The 18,537-nt window shown below is 37.3% G+C and overlaps 4 protein-coding genes across 4 annotated transcripts; 3 read left to right on the top strand and 1 right to left on the bottom strand.

The window, feature by feature from the left end:
* Positions 1–1,557: 1,557 nt before the first annotated feature.
* Positions 1,558–3,083, top strand: LOC145565672 (putative disease resistance protein RGA3). Its single transcript, XM_081625598.1, has 2 exons — positions 1,558–2,969; positions 3,077–3,083. The coding sequence occupies exons 1-2, from the start codon at positions 1,558–1,560 to the stop codon at positions 3,081–3,083; spliced, it is 1,419 nt and encodes a 472-aa protein (XP_081481724.1).
* On the top strand, positions 3,081–5,827 carry LOC145562837 (uncharacterized). The gene is made up of 3 exons (XM_081623245.1): positions 3,081–5,038; positions 5,154–5,218; positions 5,364–5,827. Exon 1 carries the CDS (start codon positions 3,085–3,087, stop codon positions 5,035–5,037), a length of 1,953 nt encoding a protein of 650 aa, XP_081479371.1. The 5' UTR covers positions 3,081–3,084; the 3' UTR covers position 5,038; positions 5,154–5,218; positions 5,364–5,827.
* A 489-nt stretch (positions 5,828–6,316) lies between these two features.
* Positions 6,317–8,191, bottom strand: LOC145565670 (uncharacterized). Its single transcript, XM_081625597.1, has one exon. The coding sequence runs from the start codon at positions 8,189–8,191 to the stop codon at positions 6,317–6,319; it is 1,875 nt and encodes a 624-aa protein (XP_081481723.1).
* A 1,492-nt stretch (positions 8,192–9,683) lies between these two features.
* LOC145565669 (uncharacterized) lies at positions 9,684–11,891 on the top strand. The gene has a single exon (XM_081625596.1). It carries the CDS (start codon positions 9,684–9,686, stop codon positions 11,889–11,891), a length of 2,208 nt encoding a protein of 735 aa, XP_081481722.1.
* Positions 11,892–18,537: the final 6,646 nt, after the last annotated feature.

The raw sequence follows: 18,537 nt of genomic DNA, 5'->3' as shown, positions 1-18,537 counted from the left end.
TTTGACCTAAGAAAGTCAATGGTGAGGTTGTTATATTTTTTATTCTTTTCATCTCATTTAGGTATTATGATCTACTCCCATTACTTAATAATTTAAATTACCTATTTATTGTTTTTTGAAAAATAAATTATCTTAATTGAATAAAATTGTATAGTGTCTACAATAGTCAATATATCTAGAGGGTGATGATTATGTGTGTGTGTTTTTTTATCGTTGTTAATAGCACAAACTGGTTTGGTAAAAATGCTAATCCAAATCCAATCCGACTTATCCAGATATTAAAAAAAAAAAAAAAATAATAAAAAAAAAATTCTTAAATGAATTTTGTTGAAAATGTAATGCAAAAACCCATGCCTTCCTCTGCTTTTGATTTACAAAAGATTGGTCCACTTGTTCAAGTGAATTCCCTTGATTGTTTCTCAAGTCTCAACTTCCCCATCAAATACTACCTCCGATTCTTTTTAGTTGACACATATTCCTTTTTAGAAAGTTTTTTTTTTAGTTGACACATTTTCTTTTGGGGTAACTTTTTTACTTTGCAATTACAACCTACTCCACTTGCTTTTTCATTCTCTCTCACTCTATCTTCTCTCCTTAATATATGTGCCTAAATCAAACGCGAGAACTAAATAGAAACGGAGAAAGTATTATCTATGAAGCTCTCTAGCACTGTTATAAGATTAAAGATTTATGAAGCTGGACAAAGATTCCACGAGGTCTTTTTAAGGACAAATGAACAATACACTTAGCATCTTGGCATAAATAAAGCCTACAAAATCACATTACTTTTTTTATTTCTTGGAAGGAAATCAAGTAATACAAAAGAGTGGAATGGGACCTTAGAATAATACTAAATTTACTCATCTTATATAAGTACATCTTTTTTATTTTTTATTTTTATTATTTTTTTATTTTTTGATGCATATCAGTACACCTAATTATTTATTGTGTTTCATTCATATACATTCATCTAGTAAATGTTGTTTCACATCTTCTATTATGGTAATTGTCCAAAAAGGATGATATTAAACAATGTATTAGATTAAAAAAAAACATTATGAATAATATTCATACTATTAATATAATGCTAATACTAATATAATATAGAATATACCAAGCAAGGTTTGTCATCTCACAATCAAAAGGTTGTCGGATCAAACCCCACTAGAGGTAATTTGGGTTGAGGATTCTCTTATGATTTTGTAATTGGATATTCTGTCATAAACTACCAACTGAATAACTGATATAACTACCATTTTGCCCAAAATACACTACCCAAAATACACTTTGCATAAATGAAAGCCCACAAAAACACGTTACATATGATATGGGAACTTTTATTTTTTTATCTTGCAAGGAAATCAAGGAATACAAATGGGACCTTCATCATGGAAATTTAATTTAGACAAATTTTCCCTAAGAATAATTCATTCATTATTTTGGATACTCGTAAATCCTTTCATAAACAAAGGACCAATCATATAGTTTTATCGACTAAGGAAAATCAACTTGGTTAATAAAATTTTCTCTAAAATCAAGTAATCAATATTTCAGAAAATGGAGATAGGAACAGCTGTATCTAGTGTTGATTCTCTGAGTGCAAAACTGAATCATCTACTGGGCAAAGAGTTTCTATCCTTGCATGAATGCAAATCCCAGATTGATAGACTATTAGCTGCTGTTTCCAATGTGAAAGATGTGTTCCTCCGAGTTGCTGATGCACAGGAGCTCTCTGAATCACAACGTTCATGCATCAAGAAGCTCGAGGATGCTGTCTCTGATGCAAATAGGCTGCTCGATAATGTTGTCAGTCGTGCTGATAGGATTCAACCTGGGATGGTTGGAGGCGGTCTCTCAAAAAAGGTGCGTCTCCTCTACGCCCGTCTCAATCCTCACTGCGTTGCTTACTCCATTTCTCGTGAGGTTCGGAAACTCAGGTACAAGTTTGATCGTATTCTCACTAATACTTGTGGTATTGCTCCTAATAAGCCGATAAGAGAGCCTCAGATGTGTTCATACACGTGTGAGGACTCCTATCACATTGGAAGAGAGAAAGATGAGGAGGAAGTTGTTGGTATGCTGCTTGATCCTTCCAATGATCAACGTGATGTATCTTTCGTTTCTATTGTGGGTATTGGAGGCTTGGGCAAAACTATTCTTGCCCGACTTGTGTACAACAATCCTAGGGTCACCGATGTATTTTCATTGAAGATGTGGATTTGTTTCACTACTAAAGATCAGAAACAGTTGGACATTGATGGGATTCTGCAAAAGATTCTGGCATCAGCCACTCGCCAAAATCACGAGGGTGCCACTCGCCAAAATCACGAGGGTTCCACCATGGATCAGGTGAAAAGCCAACTTCGAGCACAGCTAGCCCGCCACAGGTACTTGCTTATTTTAGATTACGTATGGATTGAGAATCGTGATCAATGGTGTGATTTGGTAAAACACTTGGGTGGAGGTCAAAGGGGAAGTTGTGTCTTGGTGACTACACGTTCAAAACAAACTGCAGAAATTATAGAGGCTGATCATACGCATATGCTGCAAAGGTTGTCAGAAGAAGATTCATGGCGCTTGTTAAAAACGTTAGCCTTTGGAAGTGAGATCAACACTCCCGATAATTTGGTTGGGGTTCGACAAAAGATTGTTAATAACTGCGCTGGACTCCCTCTTGCAATAAGCGTAGTAGCAGGTCTTTTGGGTGATCAAGACAAGAGTAAGCTGCAATCAGTAGAGGAAATTGGATCAGCCGCTATCAAGGAGAGCATGGATGTCATCATGGCCGTGGACCATTATCGTCATCTTGAATCTCCATTAAAGAGTTGCTTCAGTTATTGTTACTTGTTTCCCAAGGATTTTGAGATAGAGAAAGAGAAGTTGAAAAGCCTTTGGATGGCACAAGGCTATATAGTTCCACTACATGAAGATCAAAGTATAGAAGATGCATGTGAGGAATATTTTTCGATGTTATTGAACAGATTAATTTTCCAAGACATAAAATATGATAGATATGGTCAGATCGTGTCCTGTAAGATCGATGAAATCATGTATGATATTTCTCAACATGTCGCAGGGAATGAAATGTGTGTAAGAAATACCATTTCTGGCAGGCTTGATAAAGATGTGCGCCATCTATCAGTTATCAAGGAGAATTTTGATGAATACACTTTGGGTAAAACACATATTCATTCATATCTTCATTTAGATTATGATGGTATTCAAGTTTGCAAGGTGAACAAGTCATACCTGGAGTCCTTGGTAGCAAATTGCCTGAACCTGAAGGCATTAGACCTGAGTGGGTTAATTTTTGAAAGCTTGCCAGACTCGGTTTGTAGATTGATACAGTTACGGTATTTAAATATCTCTGGGAATACAGAGATGAAATTTCTCCCAAAGTCAATTACCGAACTACGTAATCTACAAACCTTAATCCTAAGGCGGTGCCACACACTGAGAGAGTTGCCAGCAGAACTGAGCAGGTTGGATAATCTCAGGTTGTTGGATATCGGGTATTGCTTCAGTTTGACTTGCATGCCTAGGGGCATGGGTGCGCTGACTTACCTTCACAATCTAAGTGATTACATAGTGGGCGGTGAACATTGGAATCAGTTGTTTGATGGGTTGGATGACCTAAAGCCTCTTCACAACCTTAGAGGCTGTCTTAACATCCACATCAGGTGGCCCAAAAATGTCAAATATGATGTTAAGGAAGACAGTGAACGGGATGGATTATGCTTGGGGAATACGGAGCATCTCAATGCTATTTTGTTTGATTTCATTCATGACGAGGCTGATGGAAGCGTGGGTACTGAGGACGCAAACAGATTGATTGAGAAGCTACAACCACATCATAATTTGAAGTATTTAGAGGTGAAGAAATACCATGGTCTGAGAATGCCTGTTTGGGTAACTCTTCTTTCGAATCTTGTAGAGCTTCATCTTACAGATTGTAGGGAGCTTACATACCTGCCTTGCCTTGGAAAATTGATTTGTTTGAAAGTTCTCAGACTTATAATGTTGGCTAATTTGGAGTGTATTTGGAGTGTATTTATGTCATATCTACCACCCCTTGAAACACTTGAGATGAGCAATCTGCCAAAATTGAAAGGATGGATGAGAGGAGTGGAAGATGATCATCAGTTCCTCAATGATGGTAGCAACAGCAACAGCAGCAATAAGGCAGAATTGCTATTGCTAACATGTTTTTCTGACCTGAAATCTTTGTTCATATGGAACTGTCCGGAGCTGACCTGCTTTCCGTCTTGTCCCAAGATGGAATACCTGACATTACTTAATTTTAATAGCAGAATGCAAATGATTATATGCTGTGAAAGGGATGTGAACTTAGAAGTGGTCATTCCCTTTGCATCTTCTTCGTCGTGGTTACCTTACCCTGAAAATTCGATTGCAATTAAGAAGGTGACTATATCCAATGTGTCATGGCTTAATTCAGTTCCTGTAGAGGCTTTTCAGTTTGTTGAAAGCCTAGAAATATGGGGTGACAAGGAACTGGGGAGCCTGGGAGAAGCTGAAAATGTTTTCCGTGGCTGCTCGTCTTCCCTGAGATGCTTGATGATTAGCAATTGCTGTACTTTGCGGAGTGTTGTGCCTGGAGGATTGGAGCATCTCACTGCCTTAGAGAAGCTAGAGATAAGGAATTGTGATAACCTCAGGATATCAGAAGAACACGAAGAGGAGGGTGTGAAGTGTATTGGCATCGCCATAAACGACATCCTGCCGTTGCCTTTCCACCATCATTCCCTCCGCACATTGACATTTCATGGTCTCCCACAGCTGGTGAATCTACCCAACTGGATGCAGTTCCTGCCCGCCCTTAAATCTCTTGAAATCTCATTTTGCAATCGACTCAAGTCAATGCCAAATTGGATGCCCAATCTCCAATCTCTCACTCATCTTACAGTGTCTGGGTGCTCAAAAAGCCTGGAGAGAGGATGCCAAAGAGACCCCCCAGGGAAGGACTGGCCTTACATTAAACACATCAAAAACATCCAATTTCAAGAATGTTTTTACTAAGGTATGCAGGAATAAATATAAATTTATCCCCTTTCCTAACATCACACTCCAGTTTTTCAACTTTCTCTCATAATCATATAATAATTAATAATAACACATAACTGTTGATTGTGCAGATTTTGCTGCTCTCCCTGTATTCACTTACCCTGGCTACTCAAGATGTGTCTCTCCTTGCTTTTATGTAAGCATTCTCTGTGTTTTTTAATGTACACTTACATTTACTATCGTATTTACCTACAAGTAATTACTTCTTGTTGCCTGTTCATCAGTCATTACATTAGAATTAGAATTTTGTTTTGATTCATTTATAATTTGTGATTGAACAGTTCGATATGGATGTTGCTCCAAGGTGAAAACTAATGGAGATATTAGTGAGTCCCTTTTTTAAGAGCTGTAGAAAACATGTTACCCAATCCTGTGGGCTGGGGGTTGATCAAGGAAGCCTCCTCCAATGCTAAAGTCGGTGCCTTAGCAAGAGAGAAGGCGAGTAGAGCATAGCACCAATATGTCAGAATGAGCCCCCTTTGTTGTACCAGGTATTAAACTATTTTTAAGTGTACTGTCCAGTTGTCTTTGTGGCTTTAGCCCGATGAATACCCAGGTCCTCCTGGTGAGGTCTAACTGTTGTGAGAAATTAGAAAACTGCTGCACTTTAGTAGCAAGAGCTTGTCTATTTCATTTACTTATTGCAAACATTTCCTGTAATTGTGATTTATCTGTTATCTACTCAGTTTCCTCCCACTTCAATATTTATAGCAGGATGCTAAATAAAAATTTGAGCCTTTGCGTATTTCTCTTGTTTCTGATTGAAAGGTTTAGGATGATATTAAACGTTGGCCGTGTAACAGTCTTACTTGATATAACTATTATGGCTCGCCGCAATATCTCTTAGGAGTCACTATTGCAATCCTCTAATGACATACATACTAGCTTAGTATGCTGCTATTAGAGGTAGTTAAATTAGCTAGTGATCTATAATACAGAGAATACGATATACCGATAATGTCTTGTATGGAGCAATTTGCAATGTTTGGAGCTTAAAGATTGGTTATGGGTTTCTTAAGTGCCTGTGAACTGTTATGAAATTATGGATGCTTCATTTATATGCTCATCTGGAGAAACAGGAAAATAATTCAAATCCTGGTTTACAATACTCCTTTAAAAAAAAAAAATTAAAAATAAAGTTACAACACTCCAATTGATATAATATCAATCCTTCATAATAAAAAAAACAACACAAATAAGAGGTTCAACAAGCTAAAAAAAAAAACATACTAGTTTAATGTAATTCAACATACACTGTAGTGTCTGTGTTTGTGTCTGTGTTTGTGTTTGTGTCTGTGTCTGTCTTTACCCACAAACCATTCTCGTCACACGGGAAAAAGATGAGATTAGGACAACTCAATATTTCTAATCGAGTTAGTTTAGGAAAAAACTTCCTAAATTCATCCCAGTGGATGGTTAGCTCCGGTAAGTATCTGAGACGTACGGTATGTACATTGCGAAAATAATGCTGCTCCGGGTCCAGGTCCAGGTCCGAACGTTGGCCTCCTCTGATGTAGAGTTTCTCCAAGGAACTCCCTGTGTCTTTACTAATGCTCCATAGAAGAAATGGCAATGTGTTCTTTGGGGCCGCCTGAAGCTGCAATTTCTTGAGACTCTTTGGAAATCTGGTTGCAGCAGTTGCACATGGAACAGCAGCAGAACTCCGCACCCAAAGGATTCGTAGAGCTGTGAGTTTCTCCATTGCAAACAGAGTTTCAAAATCTTGGATAGTAGGAAAATTCATTCTTCTAGTGCGGATAGTCAGCTTCATTAGCTCCTTAAGTTTTGATAAGTCACTAAACAATGCCATTTTAGGCGCGTTTTTCTTATTTTTCTTCTCATTTCCATCAACTCCCACTTGATTTAGATCTTCTGGATTGATTACAAAGCCCTTGAGCACTTGAAGCTTAGTCAATGAAGCAATTCCCCGAGGGATGTGATCAAGTAAGTAGCACTCAGACAAATCCAAGTGCGTAAGCTGATTCAATGACTCGATCCCTTCTGAGAGGGACTCCAAGTTGGGACATGCTCGCAGATCCAAAATCTTCAGACTGTCGAGCTTGTATACTGATTCCGGTAGCTCTACGATTCCTGATATCCCTTGTAAGCTTAAACAAGTTAAATGCCCCATATTTCTCAAACCCTTTAGAACTTCAATATCTTCAACTAGGATATACCTTTTAGGATTATGATCCCAACTACCCAAGTGTAGTACTTTAACATTTTTCTTTTTATTTACCCATTCCAAAGTCTGTGCACTGAGGCTGTTCTCCTCTTTGTTGATCACCAATGATGATGGCACATTCGTGTCATCGAGTTTTGTCAGCTTAGGCAATGACATCGATTTTGTTAGTCCTCTCTTGGGCTTTGCTGGTTGGTGTGGCTGTTGCTGTTGCGGCTGCAGGTTCATTGCAGACCAAACGCTACGCTCATCTGTTTCAATTTTCCCAAAGCTGCTAATCTTTTGACTGACTTTAGAGTGAACATTATTATTCATCTTGTAGCTGTTACAGAGCTTTTTGTTTCCAGTAATGGTACGCTCGATGAATCCTTTCTCCACAAACTCGGCCAGATTTTCATCACACTTGTGTGGACCATCAATTAAATCCAACGCAATCCACCATAAAATCAGCTCTCTTTTCTTTATTTCCATCCCAGCAGAAAACAAACTCCAACAGATTAGACACATCTTCTGTTTATCAGTGAGCCGCTCAAACTGATGATCATCAAAAGTGGAAGTTACATGTTGAGTTGAATCACCAGTTGGCGACTCGCAAGGCTGCTCGGGCAGACTAGTTTCTGAAAAAGATTGCTTCTTGGATTTCCATTCATTGATTTTCTTAGCGAGGTCTTCGTATTTTGTGGCATTGTCACTGTCAAGCTTGTTGAAATTTTGGACAGTAACTTGGATTTTTTCGATAATTTTGGGTATGATAGTTTCAGGGAAAGAGGGTGGAAGTTGAGGATTCTCGAGCTTTTTAAGTAATTCTTCAACCTCTTTTCTTACATTTTTATGAATGTTTTCTTTGTTGGATTGGTTTTTAGCCTCATCAAGCAGGATAGCTAAACTTTTACCATGATTGATGAGGGAATTAATTAGAGAAGTCATGGAGGAAAAAGTAGTATGGTGGTTTGTTGTTGCAAATGCTCTTAATTCAGGTTAACTGGTATTCTACACTCAGTACTAGTTAATCCTGCTAAATGAATACTACAATAGAATCAAGCAAACAAAGTGTAATCGCTTGAAAGGAATTATAAATTTTTAATATAAGACCGTCCCTACCATGTCCACTACTCTTACTACCTCCGTTTCTTATTATGTGCAACAAAGGGGTATTATTTGTGAGACATAAAATATTCCTTTGTTGCACATAATAAGAAACAAAGGTATCTTATGTAGTTATATGCTTATCGGACCATGAAATGGTCTTATGAATATTATAATAGTAATTTACACAAGAATTACAATACAATAAAAGTGGTCTTACATTGTGGTCAACAAGTTGGATCTTTTTACTGTTTATTCTCAGTTATTTCTTTATTTCTCTTTTGGTAAATTCTTCCTTACACCTTCTCTTGTCCCACTCGTAGTCTTGAAACCACTACTTTATTTTATTCTCATACCCACATTTTCACTTTTATCTACTGTAAAAAGCAGAAAAAGTAAAAATCAATCAAAGCAAAAGAAGAAAAAAAAAAAAAGAGAGAGAGAGAGATTATTTAGACATGTTAAAGTGAAGAAATAATAATTAAAGCAAAAATAAACATTGAGTCTCTTTTTAGCGAATTACTTTGGGACTTTTTTTTCTCCCCAAAAATTGAGTAATGCAAAATACTCCCTCTGTCCAAAACACTTTATTTCACTCTTTATTTACAAGTATTAACTTTAACCACAAATATTATAATTATCGTATTAAAATAAATTTATCATAATACATTTTTCTTATGAAGGTACTAGTAAAGTTCTTAATATCGACTTTTTATATTTTTGATTTTAACTATATATATTTAAAGTCAAACTAGTTCATTGACATATGTGTCAAATTTGACGGTATTAAGTTTTTCATTTTAACCGACATACAATCTCACTCACACAACATTGCATTATTAAATTATTTTTTAAAACTATGTATCGAAATGATTCTAACAAATGCTCACATGAATATGTTTAATCTTATTTATAAACTAAACATTAGTCAAAGAGTTAAATATGATCGAATAGTGTAGTCAAAATGGGAACTTTTAAAAAAACGAAGGGAGTACTAGCTAAAAGGTTTATGTAATTTGCTTCAGTCTTACCATGCACAGCATGAAGGTGCATGGTTCTGTTTGCACAAATCAAACTCTCTTTTAATTTGTTTATTATACTCCATAATATTGTCGGCACTAATTAACTAATGATTAATCATTAATAGTATAAAGTTTTTATCCTTGCATTGTTGTTGAACCTTGCAGCATATAATCCCTTGATTGAATATTCTGTTCAATAAACAAGTTAAAACGTGATATTATTATACTCATATAAAACAATCCACTCTTAAAACTAACCTGATTAAATTAGCTTTATTCCTTTGATTGGAAAGAAATAATACATAATTTCAATGAAAAAAAGTTCACAATTAGCTAAGATTGTGAAAGATTTATGGAAGACATGGGATATCCGTGCCTTGATACTCATTAGTCTCATTATCCAAATTTTACTCACAACACTAGCACCTGTTCGAAAGCGTAGTTCGAGCAGTTTTCTTATGTTTCTTATTTGGATTCTCTATTTATCCGCTGATGCTATTGCTGTACTCATCATTGGGTTGATATCCAACAACAATGGTCCCCATAATCCTGAGCTACTCGCGTTTTGGGCACCTTTTCTTCTTTTACATCTTGGTGGTCCGGACACAATCACCGCCTTAGCTCTTGAGGACAACGAGCTGTGGCATCGACATGCTCTTCAGCTGGTCACTCAGGTAATCATCACTGTATATGTGTTTGTTCAATCATTTCGTCATAATGATCTGTTAGTGCCAACGTTGCTTATGTTCACTAATGGATTTATCAAGTACTTTGAGCGTACTTGTGCTCTATTTTTCGCTAGCTCTGATAGTTTTAGAGACTCCCTTGTGTCTAAACCTGAACCCGGGCCTAACTATGCTAGGCTTATGGAAGAGTATTTTTCAGCTAAGAGTGCTCATATTCCCACTGAATTCGAAGGTAAAGACATAGAAGGGGTATCAAAGCTATTAGAGGTACGAAAAGATGGTCAAGATTCGCAATCTTCTTCTACAATGGATGGTAATTCAGGAACAGGAGGTGATGAGGTGAAGGAAGAAACTGATATGGTCAAAGAAGCTTACCGGTTTTATGAGATGTCTAAACCCCTCTTAACAGATGGCTTTTTGAGCTTAAAAGATCGCGATGAAAGTCGCAAAGATTTCTTAGATAAGCCTTATGAGTATGTGTTTAGGATCATACAGATTGAGCTCAACCTTATCTATGATATCTTCTATACTAAGTTGTGCCTGTTTCAAAATAAAAGAGCATTTGCTCGAGTTTTCTGCTTTTATTTGGCTCTTGTATCCTTCTTAATTTTCTATTTTGAAGACAGAAGCAAATACCATAATAAGGTTGATGTAGTAGTAACTTTCATATTGCTTGGTGGTGCTATTGCCTTGGATCTATCGACTGCTCTTATCTTCGTGTTGTCAGATTGGTGGGTTATTTTATGCTATAAAGATTATGCGAGCAAAAACTGCCTACAATCGTTCATGTTGATGATCCTTAGATGGTCAAAATGGGCTAGACCACGCAATCATAAAAGATGGTCTAGTTCCATCTCAAAATACAATTTACTAAAACGTTGCTTCAGAAAACCCCCTGCATTTTTCAACCTACTGTACTTGTTTAAAATAAAGGAAATCAGGGATGTTTTAGTTGGGTTCCTCTATGTCGAAGGGGAGAAGTTTGAGGAGCAGTACATCAAGTCTGTAATCGAAGGGCTGCAGTCCAAAGCTAAAAAAGCAAATGAGATGGCGGTAGCAAAGGAGGTATGTTCTGCTAGAGGGAATTTGGTTCTGCAGAATGATTATTACCTCGCTTCAGAGTGCTTAAGCCCTTGGACCGTAGATGTTGATTATGATGAAAGTCTGTTGATTTGGCACCTCGCTACTGATATCTGCTACTGGACTACTACAAGTGATGGTAATGGTGCTGATTCAGAATCAAAAGATCGTAGATTCAGCAAGGCACTGGCAGATTACATGGCATATGTTTTACTCAGGCAGCAGAAGATGGTGTCTGCACAAGTGGGTATGTCAGAGACTCGGTTTGAAGATACTTGTGCAGAGGTTAAGAAGTTCATGAATAATAAGTGCATCAGCATCAGTTGGCTTGCAGATCCCTGGTGGAAGGTTAAGAGGTTCATGTTCGCGTCAAGTGAAGACAAGAGTCCATCAGAACAAGCAGAAGCAGAATTCTTCAAGGAGTTCAGTAAGAAGGTGCTTGAAGTAAGGGCAGATGTTCAGCCTATAAAAGCTAAGGGTGATAAAAGTAAATCAGTACTCTTTGATGCATGTCGTCTTGCCAAGCAATTGGAATTGTTTGGAGAAAAGCAGTGGGAGATAACCAGTATGGTTTGGGTGGAACTGTTGTGTTATGCTGCTGTTCGCTGCTCACCAAGATCGCATATTGCACGACTATGCAAAGGTGGAGAGCTCATAACGTTAGTGTGGCTGTTAATGACTCATCTTGGCTTAGGGGAGCGCTTCCTGCAAAATCAGGGGTTTGGATGGACTAAACTCATTATTCACAAATGATACTGTTTGCTTAATTGTGTTGTGTGATCTGTTTATGCAAGAATGAAATGCAGAGCTTCAAATGTCATTTTATTTGTTAGTTTTAGTTTAGTCTATGCTACTTAAACACTTGCCAACCCGTATGTTATGGCATCTGTTGATTTTTATTTTGAGTATTCGACTGTCGAGAATACTATGACTCAGTTATAACTCATTGTATATGCTGATATGATTTGAATTCAGTAATCTCAAGGTTACATGCTCTTATGAGTATATAATAATGAAACCTTTTCTATTGTCCTAAATACTTTTAGTATGACTACTGATTATGTTTTTCTATGATAAATGGAATGAACCTGCTGATAAAACTAACATCTTAGAACTCAATCATCCTTCATTTAGTTAAAAGTTCCTAAAGGTTCAAAATTGAAATAGTGAGCTTCAATCCCACAAGGGCATGAATTTAGGATAAGTTCATTTTGATTTATTCTACAAAACGCGTTATAAACGGACCTTCAGCATGGAAAGTTCACACAAATCTGCATTTATTTCAGTCTCTTTGCTACTCGATCTTTCACTACTAATCTTAGCACAATTTATTTGTACCCTCCGGGAGTTCAATTGGGTCGATGGAGCCATCTAATATGCCCTTAAACGTTCTTTAAAACCGTTCACAACTGGTAGTGATTTCGTAAACTCAAGCCTGCCACGGACGTGTATGACAAATAATGATCAAATATGGTTTCAAATGACATTATATAACCCACAGATGTATCCCATTGGGTCTCAAGGCTTTTCTCCACCTGGCCCTAAACCTCAAAATTTCCTTAAAAAATATGGATAATAGCCTTCAATTTTGTAATTTTTTAACCTCTTTTCACCCAGAACTAAAAATTACTGAGATGTTTATCATGGTCCCTAATACTCTCCGGGAGTCCAATTGGGTCGGTAAAACCATCCAATATGCCCTTAAATGGTCATTTTACCCGTTCACAACTTGTAGTGATTTTGTAAACTCAAGCCTACCACGTACGTTTATGACAACATATAATGATCATATATGGTTTCAAACGGCATCATATAACCCCGAGATATATCCCCAAGGGTCTCAAAACTTTTCGCCACCGAGCCCCGAAACCTCAAAATTTCCTCAAAAAACGCGAATGATAGTCTTCAATTTTGTAATTATTTGGCCTTTTTCGCCCGGAAATAAAAATTGCCTAGCTTTTTACCATGGTACCTAATACCCTCGGAGACTCCAATTGAGTCGGTGGAACCATCCAATATGCCTTGAAATGGTCATTTTACCCGTTCACAACTTGTAGTGATTTCGTAAACTCAAGCCTACCACGGACGTTTATGACAACATATATTGATCATATATGGTTTCAAACGACATTATATGACCCCAAGATGTATCCCAAGGGTCTCAAGGCTTTTCGCCACCGGGCTCCGAAACCTCAAAAATTACATAAAAAGCGTGGATTATAGCCTTCAATTTTTTAATTTTTTGACCTTTAATTTTTACGCCCGAAAATAAAAATTGCCGAGATGTTACCATAGTTCCTAATATCATCCGGGAGTCATATTGGGTCGGTGGAACCGTCCAATATGCCGTTAAACAGTCATTTTACCCGTTCACAACTTGCAGTGATTTCGTAAACTCAAGCATACCACGTACGTTTGTGACAAAATATAATTATCATATTGACTAATTTACGTTTATGTACTCAGCTTTGCTGATTGTGTGTGTGTTTGTGTATTTGGCCATGTCTTTATCTTGGCCCTATGATGACCCATTTTTAATGGAGAGTAGTGGAAACAAGTAGAGATAAACTTTTCAGGTATTGAAGCATGATCATGATGGGGCATGAGTGAAGAGTGAATCCTACTAGTTTGCATTAGGTTACAAGGTGTTTTATGCTTTATTTATTTATGATATATTTTGTGTGGACTAACATAAAGGTTTGGTTTTGGGAACGGTTTTTGAATAAGGGCCTTTAATGGTTCCAAGTTGTAGTTTGATTTTATTTGACTTATTCGTTTGGTTTTAAACTTTATTTTCGTTTGGTTGACTTTGGGTTGACTTGTTTAATCGGTTTTTAATTTTGAGTCTTCCGCTGTGTATCTTTGATAATTGCCTTAGCCGTTTTCACGGTGGCAGTAATGTCTTAGTTATTCCTAAATCGTATTTTTAAAAGAGTAGAACGGGTATTTAAAGGAAAGGAATTTCTAGGGTGTTACATTATAACCTTCAATTTTGTAATTTTTTGACCTTTTTTCGCCCAAAAATAAAAATTGCCGAGATGTTTACCATGGTCTGTAACAACCTTCAGGAGTCCAATTCGGTCGGTGGAACCATCCAACATGGCCTTAAACGATCATTTTACCCGTTCACAAGTTGTAGTAATTTCGTAAACTCAAGACTACCACGGACATTTATGACAACATATAATGATTATATATGGTTTCAAACGCCATTATATGACCCCGAGATGTATCCATTGGGGTCTCAAGGCTTTTCGCCACCGAGCCCCGAAACCTCAAAATTTTCTCAAAGAGCGTGGATTATAGCCTTCAATTTTGAAATTTTGGACCTTTTTTTGCCCGAAAATAAAAATTGCCGAGATGTTTACCATGGTCCCTAATACCCTCCAGGATTCCAATTGGATCGGTGGAACCACCCAATATGCAATTAAACAGCAATTTTACCCGTTCACAACATGTAGTGATTTCTTAAAGTCAAGCCTACCACGACCATTTATGACAACATATAATGATCATATATGGTTTCAAACAACATTATATGATCCTGAGATGTATCCCTTAGGGTCTCAAAGCTTTTCGTCACCGGAGCCCGAAACCTCAAAATTTCTCAAAAAGCGCGGATTATAGCATTCAATTTTGTAATTTTTTGACCTTTTTTCGCCTGGAAATAAAAATTATCGAGATATTTACTATGGTCCCTAACACCCTCCAGGAGTCCAATTTGGTCGGTGGAACCATCAAATAAGGCCTTAAACGGTCATTTTACCCATTCACATGTTGTAGTGATTTAGTAAACTCAAGACTACCACGGACGTTTATGAAAACATATAATGATTATATATGGTTTAAAAAGGCATTATATGACCTCGATATGTATCCATTGGGGTCTCAAGCCTTTTGCCCTGGGGCCCCGAAACCTCAAAATTTTCTCAAAAAGCGTTGATTATAACCTTCAATTTTGTAATTTTGGACCTTTTTTCGCTTGAAAAAAAAATTGCCGAGATGTTTACCATGGTCTCTAATACCCTCCAGGAGTCCAATTGGGTCGGAGGAACCACCCAATATGCAATTAAATGGTATTTTTACCCATTCACAACATGTATTGATTTCGTAAACTCATACCTACCATGGACATTTATGACAACATATATGATCATATATGGTTTCAAACGACATAATATGACCCTGAGATTTATCCCTTAATTAGGGTCTCAAAGCTTTTCGTCATCGGGGCCCAAAACATCAAAATTTACTTAAAAAGCGTGGATTATAGCCTTCAATTTTGTAATTTTTTGACCTTTTTTCGCCCGGAAATAAAAATTGCCGAGATGTTTACCATGGTCTCTAACACCCTCCAGGAATCTAATTGGGTCGGTGGAACCATCCAATATGGCCTTAAACGATCATTTTACCTGTTCACAAGTTCTAACGACTTCGTTAACTCAAGACTACCACGGACATTTATGACAACATATAATGATTATATATGGTTTCAAGAGCATCATATGACCCCGAGATGTATCCATTGGGGTTTCAAGGCCTTTTGCCACCGGGTCCCGAAACCTCAAAATTTCCTCAAAACGAGTGGATTATAGGCCTTCAATTTTTTAATTTTGGACGTTTTTTCGCCCGAAAATAAAAAATTGTTGAGATGTTTATCATGGTCCTTAACACCCTCCAGGAGTCCAATTCGGTCGGTGGAACCATCCAATATGGACTTGAACGGTCATTTTACCCGTTCACAAGTTGTTGCGATTTTGTTAACTCAAGACTACCACTGACATTTATGACAACATAAAATGATTATATATGGTTTCAACTTGCATTATATGACCCCAAGATGTATCCATTGGGGTCTCAAGACTTTTCGCCACCGGGCCCAGAAACCTCAAAATTTTCTCAAAAAGCATGGATTATAGCCTTCAAATTTTTAATTTTGGACCTTTTTCTCCCAAAAATATAAATAGCCGAGATGTTTACCATGGTCTGTAATACCCTCCAGGATTCCAACTGGGTCTCTAGAACCACCCAATATTAAATTAAACGGTAATTTTACCCATTCACAACATGTAGTGATTTCGTAAATTCAATCCTACCACGGACATTTATGATGAAATATAATGATCATATATGGTTTTAAATGACATTATATGATCCCGAGATGTATCCCTTAGGGTCTCAAAGCTTTTCGTCAACGGAGTCCGAAACCTCAAAATTTACTCAAAAAGCGTGGATTATAGCCTTCAATTTTGTAATTTTTTGACCTTTTTTCGCCCGGAAATAAAAATTTATGAGATGTTTACCATGGTCCCTAACACCCTCCAGGAGTCCAATTAGGTCGGTGGAACCATCCAATATGGCCTTAAACGGTCATTTTACCCGTTCACAAAGTGTAGCAATTTCGTTAACTCAAGACTACCACGGACATTTATGACAACATATAATGATTATATATGGTTTCAAACGCCATTATATGACCCCGAGATCCATTGGGGTCACAAGGCTTTTCGCCACCGAGCCCCGAAACCTCAAAATATTCTTAAAAGGCGTGGATTATAGCCTTAAATTTTGTAATTTTGGACCTTTTTCGCTCGAAAATAAAAATTTCCGAGATGTTTACCATGATCCCTAATACCCTCCAGGAGTCCAAATGGGTCGGTGGAATCACCCAATATAAAACTAAATGGTAATTTTACCCGTTCACAACATGTAATGATTTCGTAAATTCAAGCCTACCACGGACATTTATGACAACATATAATGATCATATATGGTTTCAAACGACATTATATGATCCCGAGATGTATTTCTTAGGGTCTCAAAGCTTTTCGTCACCGGAGCCCGAAACCTCAAAATTTACTCAAAAAGCGTGGATTATAGCCTTCAATTTTGTAATTTTTTGACCTTTTTTCGCTCGGAAATAAAAATTGTCGAGATGTTTACTATGGTCCCTAACACCCTCCAGGAGTCCAATTGGGTCGGTGGAACCATCCAATATGGCCTTGAACGGTCATTTTACCCGTTCCCAAGTTGTAGCGATTTCGTAAACTCAAGACTACTACGGACGTTTATGACAATATATAATGATTATATATGGTTTCAAACGGCATTATATGACCCCGAGATGTATCCATTGGGGTCTCAAGGCTTTTCGCCACGGGGCCCGAATCATCAAAATTTTCTACAAAAGCGTGGATTATAGCCTTCAATTTTGTAATTTTGAACCTTTTTTCGCTCAAAAATTAAAATTGCTGAGATGTTTACCATGGTCCCTAATACCCTCCAGGAGTCCAATTGGGTCGGTGGAACCACCCAATATGCAATTAAACGGTAATTTTACCCGTTCACAACATGTAGTGATTTCATAAACTCAAGGCTACCATGGACATTTATGGCAACATATAATGATCATATATGGTTTCAAACGACATTATATGACCCCGAGATGTATCCTTTTGGGTCTCAAAGCTTTTCGTCACCGGGGCCCGAATCTTCAAAAATTACTCAAAAAGCATGGATTATAGCCTTCAATTTTGTAATTTTTGACCTTTTTTCGCCCAGAAATAAAAATAGCCGAGATGTTTACCATGGTCCCTAACATCCTCCTGGAGTCTAATTGGGTCAATGGAACCATCCAATATGGACTTAAACGGTCATTTTACCCGTTTACAAGTTGTAGCGATTTCGTAAACTCAAGACTACTACGGACGTTTATGACAACATATAATGATTATATATGGTTTCAAATTGCATTTTATGACCCCAAGATGTATCCATTACGATCTCAAGGCTTTTCGCCACCGGGCCCCAAAACCTCAAAATTTTCTCAAAAAGCGTGGATTATAACCTTTAATTTTGTAATTTTGGATCTTTTTTAGCTTGAAAATAAAAATTGCTGAGATGTTTACCATGGTCTCTAATACCATCCAGGAGTCCAATTGGGTCGGAGGAACCACCCAATATGCAATTAAACGGTATTTTTAGGTGTTCACAACATGTAGTGATTTCATAAACTCATGCCTACCATGGACATTTATGACAACATATAATGATCAAATATGGTTTTAAACGACATAATATGACCCTGAGATGTATCACTTAGGGTCTCAAAACTTTTCGTCACTGGGCCTGAAACCTCAAAATTTACTCAAAAGGCGTAAAGTATAGCCTTCAATTTTGTAATTTTTTTACCATTTTTCGCCCGAAAATAAAAATTTATGAGATGTTTACCATGGTCCCTAAAACCCTCCAGGAGTCCAATTGGGTCAATGGAACCATCCAATATGGCCTTAAACGGTCATTTTACCCGTTCACAAGTTGTAGCGATTTCGTTAACTCAAGACTACCACGGACATTTATGACAACATATAATGATTATATACGGTTTCAAACGGCATTA

This window comes from Chenopodium album, chromosome 10 (genome assembly GCF_948465745.1).
Source record: "Chenopodium album chromosome 10, dcCheAlbu1.1, whole genome shotgun sequence".
Classification (NCBI taxonomy): Eukaryota; Viridiplantae; Streptophyta; class Magnoliopsida; order Caryophyllales; family Amaranthaceae; genus Chenopodium; species Chenopodium album.
This window is presented reverse-complemented; position numbering and strand designations above follow the sequence as displayed.